Source organism: Bison bison, unplaced genomic scaffold (genome assembly GCF_000754665.1).
Source record: "Bison bison bison isolate TAMUID 2011002044 unplaced genomic scaffold, Bison_UMD1.0 scf7180017864128, whole genome shotgun sequence".
In the NCBI taxonomy this organism is placed as follows: domain Eukaryota; kingdom Metazoa; phylum Chordata; class Mammalia; order Artiodactyla; family Bovidae; genus Bison; species Bison bison.
The window spans coordinates 2763739-2781285 of record NW_011494700.1 but is presented as its reverse complement, the minus strand read 5'-3'; the positions used below and the strand labels follow the sequence as shown (position 1 = coordinate 2781285).

At 39.7% G+C, this 17547-nt stretch overlaps 1 protein-coding gene across 9 annotated transcripts in view; it reads right to left on the bottom strand.

Annotated features, from left to right (window-relative positions):
* Positions 1-4376: 4376 nt before the first annotated feature.
* LMO7 (LIM domain 7) overlaps positions 4377-17547 on the bottom strand; it is a 219928-nt gene continuing 206757 nt past the window's right edge. For 7 of the 9 annotated variants that reach the window (XM_010839666.1, XM_010839667.1, XM_010839670.1 and 4 more), the window contains 9 exons: positions 17276-17368; positions 16445-16764; positions 15440-15505; positions 13296-13348; positions 10512-10725; positions 9592-9870; positions 7676-7784; positions 6510-6612; positions 4377-5146 (listed from right to left, as the gene is read on the bottom strand). In XM_010839666.1, coding sequence (XP_010837968.1) covers positions 5124-5146; positions 6510-6612; positions 7676-7784; positions 9592-9870; positions 10512-10725; positions 13296-13348; positions 15440-15505; positions 16445-16764; positions 17276-17368 — 1260 coding nt within the window. In that variant the 3' untranslated portion in view covers positions 4377-5123. The remainder of the gene's footprint in view (positions 5147-6509; positions 6613-7675; positions 7785-9591; positions 9871-10511; positions 10726-13295; positions 13349-15439; positions 15506-16444; positions 16765-17275; positions 17369-17547) is intronic. The other 2 variants (XM_010839668.1, XM_010839669.1) reach the window with 1 other exon arrangement.

Here is a 17547-nt window from a genome sequence, read left to right as displayed (position 1 = left end):
TATCCTGCCTGGCCAGGGCAGGTGGTTTCAGACAGTGGTTCCTCTAACATATCTAATGCAGATCATGGTGACTATAATGGATAACACTGTACTGTATAGCTGAAATCTGCTAAGAGAATAGAACTTAAGTGTTCTCACCAAAAAAAAAAAAAAAAGAAAAAGGATAAATATGTGTGGTGATGGAGGTGTCAATTGACTTAAAGGGGGAAATCCTTTCACAATGTGTGTAGCAAATCATTCCGTTGTGTACTTTAAATATCTGGCAATTTTGTCAATTATACCTCAATACAGCTGGAAAAAAAGATTCTGTTTTTATAAAATGAACCATACTTGCTAACTTCTGACTACAATTTGAGACTAAAATTTGCAATAATTAATGCAGTAAAAATAGTACAGTAATAATAATATGAGACTTTGGAACTACATTCTGAAATCTTTATTCTAAAATAGCTGTTCAATCAATGGGTAAATGTACTGAGTTTTACCATAAATCATTATTTTTAATAAAGAAGTAATTTACTGTTGAGTATCTGTCTTCTAAAATATTTTTAATGAATGGCTCATAGTTTTTCATATTACATAATTGAAACAGAATTTTGCAAATACTATAAACTGAGATACAATGAAGACACCTGTATTATGTAGCAAATTCCTAACCTCATATTATTTTTCATTCTTGTTTCTTCTTGACTTCAGTGATACAACTTAGCAACTCAACAACAACAACAAAATCTGAAAAAGCTAGAGAGAAGAAACAGATGAGACTAGAATTGAGCTTTCTTGCCTTTAGGTTGAATGGGACTCTAAGTAGATATTAATTTGGACTCCCCATGGACTGTAGCCCACCAGGCTCCTCTGTCCATGGGATTTTCCAGGCACGGATACTGGAGTAGGTTGTCATTTTGTTCTCCAGAGGACCTTCCCAGAGATCAAACCTGGGTCTCCTGCATTGCAGGTGGATTCTCTACCAACTAAGCCAGTAGGGAAGCCACGTTATGGACTATAAAATCATAAATAATTTAAATTATAAAAATGTTAATTTTCATAACAGATTTCATAGTTATTTAATAGTATGAAAATACCACACTTGGTACCTACCATGTCCCTAATAAATCTGGCACCTAGTGAAAACTGGATAAAAGCCTGTTAAGGTGAACTCAGGTCACGGGCGAGGCTCTTTCCTGGCTTCTCTCTGCACTTCTATTGGCCTCCTCTTCAGCTGTGAGCTATATGCCTAACACCAGAACTTAAAAGTACCCAGAATGAAAGCAACATGGACATCGTACACCTCATGATACATCCGAACTTGAAACTGACACAAACCTAGCATTTTACAACTAACATATCCCAGGAAGCTAGTCAAATTTGAAGGTAGAAATGGATTTAAGAACACACAGGACTTGCAAGTTTGACCCAGGAGCTCTCTTGGCCATGTTTGATGGACCTTTTCCTACTGCCACCGGACAGGCTGAAAGGGCAAGTGAACCTCTGACACACGCAAGAGAAACTTTCTCTTTAGCCTGAAACGGCAGCAGGCAGATCAGTGCCTCCCATGTAGGTCTGTGACAATGAATTCATCATAGATCTAAGAAATCACTTTAGCTATCAAAAAAAAAAAGCTTTAAAGTAACTCAAACAGCATGCAAAAATATGTAAATTAGAGCCTGAGTGTGACTTAGAAACCAGCACTGCTGCACCCTTTGCCTGACTTTAATAGGTCTCTCCCATGGAGTTTTAAATAATTCCTTTTATTCCAGTCTAATTTTAATAGCAAGGAGTTTTGATAATCTTTCACAGGACTGTGCTATAAGATTGGTATTGGAAAATACTCTCCAGGATGAGCTTTGAGAATCTTTACAGTGTATGTATTAAAAAGCTTTATATAGAATCACCAAGAGAGACTGACTGGGTCAATTATATGTACCAAACAATATATCATGGGGTTACAATATATAAAATCCACAATCTTAAAAAATTCAATCACAAGAAGATGAGCATTTTACCCACTAATCCCTTTCATGAATTTTTATATAAGAAACTGGAAGAAGTATGGGTCTGTTTTTCACACTTTGTATTCACGAAGTATTCAGAAGTACTCACAAATTATCCAGGTTACCAATTTTTTGCCTCATCACCACCAAGAGCTGATATTTTATATTTGCTTGAAGAGATTAAATTTCCTCATATGAGTACTCCCTCACATGATCCTTGGTGGGTATCGTCTCCTCTCCTGTTCTGATAGTGTTGAAACTCACTGATTTACAAACTTTGAATTTTGAAAGACAAGGTCTCACTCAATGCAAGCACTCAATTTTTAAGAGAATTTACAAAGACTAACTATGGTAAATGTTGTTTGACCCCCAACATTACTCCACCAAACTCCCATTAGTTAGCAATACCACGATTGGGAAATTGATTCTCACTTTAAGCGGGTCCCCTGGTTTAAAAATCGGCAAACAACCCGAGCCTGAAGAAAGCGGTTTTGTTAACGGCTTCTGGAAAAGCTGCCCTTTACACTTAATAGCACTGAGGGATCAGCGTCTCTTCCCGTGAACATGAACCTTTTTAAAGAAGCATAGAGCCTACTCGCCATCTTGAAACGATGGTAGTAAGTAGCCCGAGGGTCAGCCAGCATTGTGTGGCCAAACAGCCTGAGGTGAATGATGGTGGGTCTTAATGATATTAGACTTCTGGATAAACTGACCTTCGTGACTTTCTCTCAGGTGAAGAAATGGACTTATACTTAAGTCAATTTGAGCATGCACATGAACAAATTTTAAAAGACGTCATTTCTTTCTATTTAAACCCAAATTCTTATTCCTTCCTTTCCTTGTATGTCAACACTTCAGTATGCCCAAAACAGAACACATCTCCTCTCTCTACAATATCAGTCTCTACACTGCCCAGGCTTCGGGTCCCACAGTTACTATTTTGCTTCTCTTTAGGTCCTGTCACGTTTTTTGAGTCACAATCTCACATCTATTGATTTATTCCTTTTTGCAGTCTCATCACCCTATGTCAGATTGTTACCACTCCATGGAGACATGATCCCACATAATATATCCAAGGATCTCCTCATTCTTCTGGCAAAATAGGCCAACGTGTGTATGGTTTTGATTGGAATACAAATAAGGGAGACTCTCTGGGTGTTTGACCCCAACTGAGAAATGGTATTTTGTTCCTTTATCATGCTCTATCTGCTAAGGTTATATCGACTCTTAAAAATGAAGTTCAAATATCAACTCTGCTGCAAAGCTGCTTCAACTCCCTTAGTGCAAATGTCTCATGGATTCTTACACATTGGATTTCTCTCTTAGCCCTGGTCATTTCTATCAGGCGCTAGAATTCTTTGGGTACATACCTTTCCCCTCCATGAGGTTACAAATTTCTACTGTATCTCAGTACAGTTCTCATATCCTAGAATTATCAACTCCAGTTTCATTACTATGAAGGATTCAAGTAAGTTTATATTTTTGCTTGAAACATGCTAAAGTTCAATATTCTTGCACGCTTATGCCACATTTCTAAAACATTAGTCTCTATATATTTTTTGCCCTATATATGTTCAAAAATTATAATCTCCTCTTATTACCAAAGGAGCAAAAGAATAGGTAAAGATTTGTTGCAAATCATTCAACAATTCATCATTCACTTCACCTCTTATCATAAAAACATATTGCATTCAAAAGCAACTTTCCATCAAAAACAAAGTTTCTTGTTAAAATTTTTCAGGAAAAACAGTATCACAATTACAGTTATAGTTTCACAGGTATACACGTGTCAAACTTGTCACTGTATAGTTTACATTTGTGCATTTTATTGTATATCAGGACGACAGAGAATGAGATGGCTGGATGGCATCACTGACTCGATAGACGTGAGTCTCAGTGAACTCCAGGAGTTGGTGATGGACAGGGAGGCCTGGCGTGCTGTGATTCATGGGGTCGCGAAAAGTCAGACACGACTGAGCGACTGAACTGAACTGAACTGAAAGATGCTAAAGGGAGAAGGAAATGGCAAACGACTCCAGTATTCTTGCCTGGAGAGTCCTATGGATAGAGGAGCCTAGGGGGCTGCTGTCCATAGGGTCACACAGAGTCAGACACAACTGAAGTGACTTAGCATGTATGCCTGCACTGGAGAAGGAAATGGCAACCCACTCCAGTATTCTTGCCTGGAGAATCCCAGGGACAGGGGAGCGTGGTGGGCTGCCACCTATGGGGTCGCACAGAGTCAGACACGACTGAAGCAACTTAGTAGCAGCAGCAAAGATGCTAAAAATAAAACTTAGTATCAGAAAAGCCACACACTGAAACATAATTAAAAGTCTTGGAAGGCTGACAAACAGATACACAGAGAAGAAAAGGAAACACTCCTTAAATGCATCAAGCAAGTTTATTTACAAATGCAATTGTACAGAAAGGCTCACTAGTTTCTGAAGAAAACTTCTGGCATACAAACCATGATAATTTTCATGAATGAAAAGCAGCAGCTTTCTACTGAGAACTGCTTAGCAACAATTCTGGTGAAGAAAATAAAGCTCCCCTCATCAAGCAAATAAAATGTTACATAAGCTACAAAAAAAAATTAACCATAATATTACATAAATGAAAAGAAGGATACGCAAAGCAAATTTAGGAGTAGATTTTAGTGAAATTTTCCATATGGCTCTGCATTAATTTAGTATATTTTATAATAAACAGAGCAAATGCAATTACATATTTATATTAACTATTTCAAACAATGTTTCAGAGTTTAAAAAAAAAAAAACAATAAAATAACCCTCTTCATAACACCGCTAGAAAGTCAATCAGATCCTTATCAGCCTCAAAAAAAAATTTTTTTTGAAGTTCTTATTTTTTCCTGTGCTCTTATGATACTGAATTCAAAAAGGAAATACTGAACTTTTTGCCACACATCATTACTGTCTTATAAATAAACAACAAAAATACAGGTTCTACCAAGACTATAATGCTCTGATGTAATCTAAAGAGGTCAGAAAAAGTATTATTCTTTTTTAAAAAACAGAGCAAAAGGATGTTACAACATGTATTTATATATCTATATCAGCGGCAACCACCTCTTCTTCTATCTGCAACAGGGCTTTCGGGTGGAGGCTGACATCACATGGCGGTTGGCCGTCCAGCTGATCAGGCAAGGAGAGAAGAAAGAAAAGCACTTAGATTCAGAAACACTCGAATATTGCCACCGGGATTCATGGTAGGAATGGCTCAGAGAATGATCCCATGAGGTAGAAAGAATAACTCTGTTACTCACTTAGGATAAAGCTAGGCAAACCCACAAAGTCTGGGTTAGCAAGTCTTTTCTTTGCAAAAATGGGAGTAAAAATTAACTGCGGATACAGAAACAAGTTACACTCAACTCTCTGTTATTTGTCCTGGAGGAGAGAAAAGGCATGGGCAGTTTTTCCATGTTGATTCCAAAAATCAATTATATTTGGCTTTGGAATTTGGACTAGAGAGAGAAAAGCTCACACACATACACACACTCCCCCCATTTCATGCCCAGCCTTGACAGTCTCCAGCCTCAGTGCTGGCATCCAGGAATGGCCTGAACCAATGGCAAAAGGAGGCTCAAAACACGCTGACAGATAAGAGAGAGTTGACTGAGCTGACGCCACTTCCAAAGCACTCGTCACAGAAAGGCCATATAAATACCTCAGAGCTCAAAAGCATATGGTTTTGCTGATACACTTGTAACCAAGACCCTTTCACAATAAGGAAGAAACACATGTTACCAGCATCAAGGCTCAAAATATGAAAAGGAGGAATGGTTGTCTTTATGTAGCTATAAACAACAGGCGATCCAATTACGCTATCCTATATTTTATAGCACACTTACAGGCAAAAACATGCTTCGACACAAAATAGCATGTGAAGTTTTTTAAAAACCCAGTTTTTTCAAAAATGACACTGAAAGACTATGCAATCAGAATTAATGCTCTTTTTAAACTATTGTATATGTTGATAGGATATGATTATATAGTAACAAACATACACTGACTATTCTTTATTATCCTTTTAAACCACAGTCTTTAAGTTGGTCATATTCTAAATCACATAATCAGACCCACATTGGTAAATAATAGAAATCAGCTAAAACTATGAGGGGGCCAATCCTTAGCCAAGCAACAGATGAGAGACTGTAGAGAAGATTCATTTTAACCGACTTGATTTGTAGTCTTGAGTCTAGAAGCTTCTCTAGACTCTGAGCAGACTAAACTACACTAAACATTGTCCTGACTCCCCAGTCCACATCCGTCTCCAGGTCCTCGGCCCCACACCCAACCCTGTGGAGCTGGAACCTGAGAACTGACCCATTGATCCACTCACTGGACCCTCTTTGAGGGCGATATAGTGAGATTCCTAAAGCCTGGAGCTCTAGGGCAGAGAGCTTGAAGGGGAGCTGGTCGTAGGTTCAGCGAAGTACATGGGAACCCGTGCTCTCTGTAAAAGATAAGAAATTTTCTCCCTGATTTGCTCTCTTACATTTGAATCTGAGATAGCAGTCGTTGCAGTACAGTTGGTTGTTTCGGATTCTGACTTCGGCTCCTGAGGAAGAGCCTCCGAGGTCGCACTCGCAGGCCACACACTGAGAGAGAAACAAAAACAACAGGAAACACCCACACTTAGCTCAAGAACCCCTGGGACACTCCCAGAAGGAAAAATAAATGAGCAAAATAAAATGCAGTTTCTAAGCTCTTAGAGACATTTCAGCAAAGAGGGAAAAAAAAAGGCCAAAAGATAATGAGGTTAAAATGAAGCCTGCGGATGAGACATTAAAGAATTCATAAAACCAATTTTAAGAGCCAAGATTTCATTCTAACTATACCAAAAGAGTAGAAATGATTCGCTGATTGGCTTAAAGAAGCTAACACTTCCTTTCTCCTGGGGGGATGGACAGGCTAAAGCACCACAGGAAGGAACTGGCCAAGGGCAAGAAGACTAGGTTTCTGGCTCTCTGCCCTGGAGTGGGCCATGCAGGCATCCCCATGAGTGTTCACACATGGTGCTTTCCCAAAATACCCATGGTTGGGTAGTTTGGCTCCACATGCTCAAACACTAATGACTTTGACTCATTCTGTTATGCCAGGAAACAACCCGAGCCAGAGTCAGACAAGCTTAAAACAAGTTGAGCTCTGCAGGACTCCAGGATCAACAACCACAAGTTCTCTCTCTGGCCCAACACAAGTTCAAGAATCAAATAGCTGTGTCTCTAAAGACAGATACTGCAAAATAAGGCAGTTATATAGCCTTACTTCTTTCTTATGTGTAAGAACACCTTAGCTGCAACTGTAAAAAAATTTAAAATGTAATTTCTTTCATATCTCCCTATTCAAAGCTAGGTTTCTGGACACTTATAATTTATATCCCCATGCTGTTAATAACCATAGCAGCATGTTAGACGAAGCATTTACGCACTGTAAACTTTACTTATAGAATCCTAGATTGGAGATAGGAAGCGCATGGTGCCTCCAGGGTCAAGGTCTGAGAAGGCAGCAGCAGCAGGAGGCCATTTGTGACTCCAAGTGCAGCGTAGACCGACGGAGGCAGCACCTAGCTTGTTAGTGGCGGGTCCACACCCAGCGCCCAAGAAGCCATGCGCTCTCCAAGCAAAGCGTTGCAGGCCTGCAGGCTATTTGGCTTAGTCTCACCTTAAAACAATGCAAATGATAACAAAGACCCAGGGACTCGATGATCATGGCGGCTCCTTTGCCCAGAATGTTATGACAGCAGGAGCACACGCGCTTCCCACTGACCGACCTAGACGCAGGACGAGAACGGAAGGGGGCTTTCATCCGTTTCAAACCTCTCATCTAAAGATCACATTCTGGTATTAACATGAACCATCCCTTATGAAAGTCTTTACATATCCATGGGAGGAAAACTTTCACCAGCCAACCAATTATGGCTTGATTATACTGTACCTTGAAGGATCTCCACAATGGTTCTGGTACCCTTGACATCTAGTTAACAGAAATGAATGATTTCTGTGTCATCGGTCCATTCTGCTATCGCCCTTAGGCCACATCTGTACTCGGCAAGGTTCTCATGCCCTTCTAATCCAGCCAACATCTTCTTGCCAGGTAAAGCCACCCAAGCACATCCCTTATCATGTTCTTTGCTTATTGCCACTAAAAGAGCATCCCCAGCTACTTCCACACCCTTATTTTGTCAACCTCCTTCTCATTCACCCAATAACCTAGTTACACAGAAGCATTTCCTTAGAGCTTTCCTTAATGCCTCTGGCTTACTGGACTGCTTCTGAGAAGAATGACGTGAAAACTACTACAGCTGGCATTCAGATAGGCATGGCGAGTCTCTACTTTGCTTTGTTTACAAGTCTCATCTCCTCTCCCCGACGGGAAGGTGAAGGCTACTTCTTATCTTTGCATCCCACAGGATGGGCACAGCACTTCAGTGTCACTGCAAAAGGCATTGCTGTTGAATGTCCCATGTTAGAGCACCTTGTGCTCTACAGAGAGACCTTTTCAGGGCAGAGAAGCCCATAGCCCTGTCTCCTTTCTGCTTTCCAAGGGCAGGATTCTCAGTAAGTAAACAGGTACTCTCTCTCTCCTTTGCCTTCCCCTGATTCTATTCTTAACTCCAAATTTACCATGAATCCTCATCACTCCTTCCCTCAATTCAAACTCTGAGACACATTTTAGCTGGAATAAAAATATCTTCTCTGAATGAAATCCTTTAGTTGATAGCTTAAAAAAAATCTCAATATTAATCATTGTGTTTCTACTTTGCAGTATTTCATCAGCATTACAGGCTGGGAGAACTCCCTTCAGGTCTCAGCAGAAACACTGCTAGATGTGGTTTCATGAAGCATCAGGGTTTGTGGAGAAGCCACACAGACCTAAAACCCCAACACATGTTGATGTCTGAGCTCTACTCCGTATCAAAAAACAAGACCCACCACTCTAACGCTCATAGTTCCCACAGCATATGACCTGCAGAATTCAGTTGATGTGATCTCAGCAAGATGCTGACCAGCCAGATAAGAGACAAGCAATGGTTTTGGAAATCAAAAGCCCCAAATGCAATAAATAACTTAAGAATTTTTAAAGCCAGTTTGCTCAAAGTTCCACAGATGATGGGGCTGGGTTACAATGTCCTTTACACTCAGTCCCTATAAAATGAGTGTATATTACAGTCTCATTAAAATAGTCCAACATTTTACAGTACTGCTTTTACTCATCACTTTGCCATGCATTCACGAGCTACTGTACGTTTTTATGATTCCACAGCTGAGAACTATTTAGGTCTGTCTGCATTTGAGATACTGACCACAGGCCCAAGTAAATGAGACAGTGGCAGAGTCATAACATTTTTAAAGGCCTCCATGGCTTCATAAGACATCCATAAATACCCTTGGGTTGCCATGGAAAGACATTAAGGAAGCCTTCTGAATTGATCTGGGAAAGGAACACTAAATTTGACACATTCAAAAAGCCTTGTTTTTCTTTTTCATTGGAAAGCTTGGACAAGATCTGGGGAAATTTTTAATGAAAACTATCCCTTGGGTCTAAAGAAAGAAAAAGGAAAACCCTAAGGGCCTCACCTGTTGCGTGGCTGGGAGCCTGGCTGCGGAGCCGCGGGGGAATGGCTACGCGGTATGGGGGACGGGGTGGTGGTCTTCACAGAACCAGCTGAGGGAGGGGGGACGCTGGAGGAGGGGTTCCGCATGTAGGCACGGTTTGATGTGGACAACAGCTGAGGTGGGGGGCGACTGAAGTCTTGGACGGAGGAAGAGGCATAGACTCCTGACGGCTGACTGAGCCACGGGGACTGTCGCCAAGAATTGGTTCTTGGGGAATCCAGGTTATCTAGAGATTCACCTCTGAAACACAGAAAGGATTCATCAGTTTATCAGTGGTGGAAATACTAAACAAAAGTAGCTTCAGTATTCATTTATCCCTGATACCTCTGCTTAGTTCATCCTCTCATCTGAATTAATTTCTATCTATATATTTTCCTTGAAGTTGCAAATACCAGGTTTCCACACTTTGTGAACACCATTTTCATAATTCCAATCTAACCATTATCTTATTATAAACAGAGGCTTCATTTTTTTAAAATTCATTATTCAAGGGAGCACTAAGCATGTCATTTAAATGCCTGAATCACACATCAGAACTCCACATCCAGCCTTGCAGCCTACTAGCCATGTGATTTTGTCCGTGTGCATTCCTTATTCAAGCCACAGCTTCTTTGTGGAAAAGCAGAATTACCATTCCTGCCTCAAGACATTCTTCCCAGATGAAGTGAGATGATGTAGACAAAGTGCCTGCCAAGTGTCTGCCACTAATCAGTGCTCCGTGACAAGTGCCCAATGACATTGGTTCTGCTTCTCTTTCTCTCACAAAATCTTAAGTCAAAGAAATGATGACATTTCTTTCATCCAAAGTAGCCAGCACGCCTAGAAATTAAATATCTGCACCTCAATACAGAAAGGGAAATCATTCCAAAGATGCCTCACACCTTCTCATAACCCCAGGCAGACAAATAGGCTCTTTGTTGACACTGGAACTGCGCTGTCGGATCCAGCTGTTGTCATCATAAAGAGAAGTTCTCTTCCTCATTTCTTGGAGGATTTGCTGTCTCTCCAACTCCGCTCCTGATGGCGCTGGTTCCTTCTTCGAGCTCTTCTGTGATGAGCTACTGTTCCCACTTCGGTCTGCATATCTATTGCTTCCTAAATTAAAAATATTGAAAGCTGCAGGATTAGTGCATTAAAAACAAGGATAGTAATTAAATCTCCAAATACAGTGGAACCAAAAAAGGAATGAGACAGTGGGCACACAGGCTCACATTATCAATTCTCAATGAGACTGCTGCCTCAGAAGATAAAGCAACAGTCTCTCCTGTCCCTGGAAATTCCAATTCCAGTCCCAGAGGCATACCAGGGGGACACTCGAGAAAACTAAGGAGCTGCCTAAAAAGGAGACAACTGGTATTGATTGTAGCAGTATTAAATGACAAACTGCTCATCCACAAAGTTTCTCTTCCATTATTTCCTTCCTTGCTAAATTAAAATCAGTCAAGCATCTGCTCATTGAATGCTTGCTGTGATAACTCTGCAAGGGAACAGGGCTTTCTATTCTTTCAAAAAATATACACTTACCCTGGGAAGAAAGCCAGACACAAAGGCATATACCTCCAGCTGACAAGGGGCTTCCCTAGTAGCTCAGATGGTAAAGAATCCGCCTGCAATGTGGGAGAACTGGGTTTGATCCCTGGGTTGAAAAGATCTCCTGGAGAAGGGAACGGCTACCCACCCCATTATTCTGGCCTGGAGAACTCCAGGATTATATAGTTCGTGGAGTCGCAAAGAGTGGGACATGACCGAGCAACTTTCACTTTCTTTTCTTTCCAGCTGACATGGTGCAAGCCATGGTGTTAAGTCACAGAACAAGTCATGACCAGACCGTAGGAATGACAGCATACTCAATCACTGAAATGGCTTTTGTGAAACTGAAAAATAGCCAAGTAATCCAAATGATGGCTAAGGAATGTTATCAGACTTGTATCTCTTTTAAGAGAACTTACAGAATGGTAGTTTGGATGTTGAATTTACGAATGACAATTAAGTCAGGTTTTATCCTAAAGGTTTTGTCTCCTTAGATTTGCTGATGAATTCCTGACTTGAGTAAAACATCCATAATTTTGAGGGAACTTCCCCGTTTTAATTTGGATTAGGAAATTTCACCTAAGGATTTTTCATTTGCTCTCCAGATTCATGGCTATTGTCTTTCTTTCAAAATTCACTCTGCCATAGTTCATCTTCCAGGAAGCAATGAGCAAGGCCACCAAAAATTTCTTATACACATCTATGTTTACATTGGTACATACACACATCTTATCAATTTGGTCAGATTTAGAATAAAATGTTTCCTATTTTAAAGATGCCATACTGGAATAACCAAGTTTTCCAACAAAATATTTGATAATGTCTACTGTGTGCTATTCAAGGGAGGAAATATATGTACAAAAATAGCCAGATCAATAATACAAGTCACAAATATTAAGACTATTTCCAAGAGTCACACTTGTTATTACTAACAGGTCATGTGTTTACTTTCAAATGAGAATATGATCACTGTATGTTAAAAATGTTTCATGGCAGATGGAAGTACTTAAACTATTATTTTAATGGTGACCTCAGGGCACAGTTGGGGAGAAGAAACTGGAAATCCAAACAGGTAAGACCAGAGGAACCAGATCAGAAAGCATCTGATAAGTTGGAAAATGAGAGAATAGTTTGGTTATATTTAAGGGACCCTTATGGAGAAAACAACAAAATAGGCCAAAGAGTTAAACTAGGACCAGATAAGGAAAGGTTCCCTGTGTTAAGGGAAAGGGGGTGATCATGAAACCTACTAGAAACTATAAATTCTACAAGCTTTAACTCGAAGTTTTTGTAAACTAGCTGCCATCAGACCACTGGGGCCTGTGGATATTGTTTGGCTCACAGAGGGTTATACAATTTTTTAAATTCCTGGTCAAACTTCCTTAAAATAAAAATTCAGACTTTTTTTTTATTTCTGTTTTTCAATAGAAAGAGTTGGCAATCCCAAGTCTGTATCTCCCCACAAAGCAGTGACACACTGGAACTGGGGAGTAGTCTTCCACTTAAACGGGCGTGTCCACCGAGTCCACCTCAATCTTCAGCTGGATCTTCAGTCATTTACATAACTGACCAGCACCTCCCTAACTCAAAGCCTGGTATGTAAACTCTGCTTCCAATGGTATTTCTGATTAGTTTTCTTCCCTTAGTTACATAACCTCAGTTATCTATGGTCCAGAAATTCACTTTATACTAAAAATATCAGGTTTCAAATTGCTTTTGCCAAGTTAGTGAAATCATCATTTTGAATTTTTTGCTATCTTGTCGTTTACATGTCCAGTTTCAGGTTTATATACAATTTCCCTGGTCCTCTGCAGAAAACTACTGTCCCAATTCTTTGGCAGAAAAATAAAATCCACTATACCACACAGTATTAGCATCACTTTGCAAATTTCTCACATAATTTCTAAGCTATCTATAATCAGTTTAATCTTGCAGTACTCCTTCTATTATAAAGTCAAGCCAAAATAAGCACAAGATAATTCTGCTCTGATATGTAAATGCTAAAAATCCGTAGTATTTCAAATATGTAATCTTAATGAACCTGAAATGTCTTGACCTTAAAAATAGTAATCATAGGGTGTGATAGCATAGTTAAGCAATCATGCTGAAGAATTTTGAAAAAAATTCACATTTACCATTTTTATTTGTGGGGAAATCGTCCAATTCAGTAGTAGATCTGGATTTATTCCTAAAACATAGAACACATTACATATATCTCATGAAGAACAGTCTTTTCGTATTTATGAAGTAAAAAAAGATTATATTTAAAGCAGTTGATTTATTTTCCATGCCTGTTGAGAGCCATATTTATTTTCATAAATAAATTTTTCACGTTGGAAAATGAAGGAAATTTTCATGTTGTACAAACTAGCAGAAAACGGTGACTTCTCTAAAGAGAAAAGAGCATGATGCTAGAAACAGACAGAAGCATGTGACAATCCTCTCAGTTTGATGACAATGAAATCCTATGACTTTTTCAAATGACTTGAATACTCTGACCCTCTTCTCTACCAGATATCAATCTTACCAGGCTATATGAAGCGTCTATTATCAGACAGCCTAACATCAGACTGAAAATGTTTCCTCCATGCTCCCAAGGGTTAGGAAGTCAACTTAGGGGCCTTAGGGTCCTACTCTGACACAGTAACTCCTCAAATGCCATCCTAGCATTCCAAAGAGGTGCTGGAGCACACTGGCATAGGCAACTTCTGAAATGGCCTGATTCTGTGATGGTAAACTTGGGTCTATATATCAATACATGCTCATCTCATTTTCCCTTTCTGGGCACAATTTCAAATACTAGTAATAACAAATAATAATATATAATGTGCATTATCATATATATATATGCACATTTATAACATATTAATATAGCACATAATTACATGCAACACAAAATGTATCATAACTGTTAGCAACATTCATGAATGGTTTCATTTGTATTAACATAGGAGAAAATGCTTTTAATGCATGATGTCTAAGTTATACTCCTTAATGCCTCTAGGGCATGCTTTATCACAACTGCCTAGAATATTTCATATTTTCTGGGATTCCTTAAGTTTCCTTTCTCAGCAATCTAATTATTTTCTCAAGGTAATGAGCTACATACATGAGGCTTATTTAAATATATAAGTAAATCATATCTTTAAAAAAAGACAGATACACATTTTAATGATCTAGAGTTATTCAGAAACAATGACTGTAAATAAGGTCATCCATCACTAGAAATTTTTTCTAGCTTAATGTCAGCTCATTACTACTTTTATGTATATTCCTTTTCTTTTCCCTTTCTAGTCTTGAGTCCTGTTCAGTCATCCTGATTGCCTATAGAGATGAGTCTTCCCCTATCTCTAAGATAAACTTGCTAAAGAAATTTTAGCTGCAAAAACACAAATTAATAGTCATATAATGGATAAATACAGACTTTTCAGAAGTCCTAAGTGATTTCGAGTGCAAAGCATTTTTAAAATTACTTTAAAATGTCAAATTTAATGTTTTAGGAAATGTATAACTTTTCAGGTATCTGAAATCCGATCTTCATTCCCTGAAACTGACCAGTAGTTCTCATCAAACAAAGAAAAAGTCTTCAAGGTTCATTTCAGATGTCTGAATGGAACGTTCAGTAAACTCAAACTATTGCTTATAACTCCTTTAAAATAAAGCTTCAGGTAGATTGCAAAAACAAACACACTTTTTCTGTGTCCCTTCCACTAGCATTGTGGCTCCTCCCACAAAGAGGTAGGGTTCTTCTCCTCTCCGTGAACTTGGGCTGGGCTTGTGACTTTAGGTAACAAAATGTGGCAGAGCAATGGTGTGCCAGGTCAGATCTTAGACTACAAACTGCCTTGCATACTTCCTCTCTTTAATTCTCTCTCTTTTCTTTGTCTAGCCACATGCGGAGGAGACTGCACTGGCTTGCTGGATGTTGAAAGACATATGGCCCAGTTGCTCTCATTGCCCCTGCTGACAGCCAGTCAACTCCCAAAGCAGAATTGCTTAGTAAACTGGTGGTAGATACACTAGGAATCCAGTCAACTAAAAGAACCAGCGACTGAGTCTAGTCCAAAATGCTGACCACAAAATCATAATCACGTCATTAAGTTCAGCGGTAGCTGGTTACACAGCAAAAGCCAATTGATACAAAGATCAATCAGCAGAATATCTCTGTATCCCATAAAAGAGCAAGTGTTAACTCAGTCCTACAAAACCTTACACAAGCCCTCAGATATTCATCTGAAGTCAATTACTCCCACCAAATTATAATTGAAGTTCTACACACCTGTCACTAGGAAGCAACCCTGAAGATTCTTCTTCTCTCTTTGGTATGTCATAGGAATCAATAGGCCTAAAAGATGGAAAAGGAGTTTATGGTTCAAAATGTTAGAATTTAATGCCTTCTCAGAGTTTAAGAAATGAATATCAAAATAATGTTATTATAGCCTCTTTCTCAGAATAGACCATTCTCAGAATGGTCTCTGAGTTGAAAACTAAACAAACAGAAGTATTTTAATCCATCTCTACAAAAAACAGAGACCCACTGCCATCAATAGACATTTGCAATTCATTCATCCTGCAAACATACACTGATTGCCTGCTATGTTTCAGTCCTATTCCAGGACTGGGCTGGTAAACAAAACACACTTATTGGCCTCTTAATACATTTTAGTGGGATAGGCAGGTTAACAGATGAGTAAATAAATGCATAATGTAAAGCAGGCAAGTGCATAACTGGAGAGATGGGGTGAGGGAAGAGGCTTGTATGTCAGGTGAGGTATTCTCCAAAGTCTGACAAGGTGACACAGGAGTAGAGACTTAAAGAAAATGACTGAGCTACACAAGCATGTAAGGGAAGCCTTCTCCAGATACAGGGACTAGAAAATGTGAAAGTCTCAGGGCAGAATAAATAGGACATTTTTATGGAGGGAAAAGGAGGCCAGTGTGACTGCAAGCGACCAAGTGAGGTGAAGAGTGGTCAGAAGCTGGGTAGACCAGAAAGCCAAGATGCAGCTCACCCAAGCTACCTGGGCTTTGGTAAGGACTTTGGATGATGTTGTAATATGGCAGGGAGCAACAGGAGAACTCGGAGCAGGAAGTCAGGTGACAAGCTCAGACTGACGATGGAAAGGGTTCACTCTGCATGGGTTCCCCTGCATAGAGGATGGACGGTGGGGAGCAAGAGGACCAAGTAGGTGCCTCTGAAGTAGGGAATGGATATGGCTGTATCCGTTCAACTAAGCCAAGACAATTGAAAAACCACACGTGCCCTCTGGCCGTGGAGACAGACCTTCTGTACTGGTATATTTTGATGGAAGTTTCCCTCTCTTTCTCTGCCTGGTGCTTCTGCTCTTCCACTTCACGCCGCTTCTGTTGCTGCTCTTCCTGATACTGCTGCTCCTTCAACTTCCTCTCTCTCTCAAGAGTGAGTTGTTCCTGCAGCTTCTTCCTTTGGTCCTCATTCGCATCTTCCTCCTGCTGCTGGTTCCTCATCTTTTCCTCTGCCCGGGTTCCTTCTTTGTCAGGAGACTTGGACTCCTCACCCCTGGTGGCCAGGGCAGGCTCCCGGGCCGTCAGAGAAATGCTGTTTGAGTTCAGGACCATCAGTTCCTACATGACCAGGGAGAAGAGAAACCCGTCTAAATCTGTGCATTTCTATCATTCCACAAAGACATGTCTATATTCAGTTTTAAATGATACTTATTGTAGTTGGCCCAGAATTCCACTTGAAATAATATATATAGTTTTAGAGCTCATTCACATTGATGTATGGAAGAAACCAAGACCAATAATATGCTCTAATTAAAAATGCTCTAAAAAGATAAAAAAAAAAAAAAAACAGTTTTATCACAGACAAAATCACATGTGGGGAGTGGAACTGTAACACAGAAGAGGAAGACGCACTTAAAGCCTACTGATAGGATTGCTTAGTGACATAGCAGAGCAACTAGAAGAAAGGCTGAAACATCAAAGCAAAATTGTGGAAACCACAGCCTGGTACATTGAGAGAGCAACATAAGTGAAAGTGTGACCAAAGCCATGTGAAACGGGGTAGTTCCATTTTACAGCCACTTTCAGCAACAAGGTAGGGAAGAAAGAAGATGACATGATCCAATACTACCTCATTCAAGTACTTGGAATTCTCTCTCTCAGCCTCCTGCTTAGCCCTCTGCCACTCTTCCCTCAGTTTTTCCTGTTCTCGTTGATATTTTTCCTATGAGATGAGATGTCATATTAATTAATTAATATGCTAATGATATTAAACAATCCCTTATTTGGATTTTGGCCGGTTCTACCGTCTACCTCCATATTTAAAGACAGAGACACTGATTTAACCAATCAGATTTGCATCACTAACATAGAAAATAGCTCATATTGAGCTAAAATGCAGAT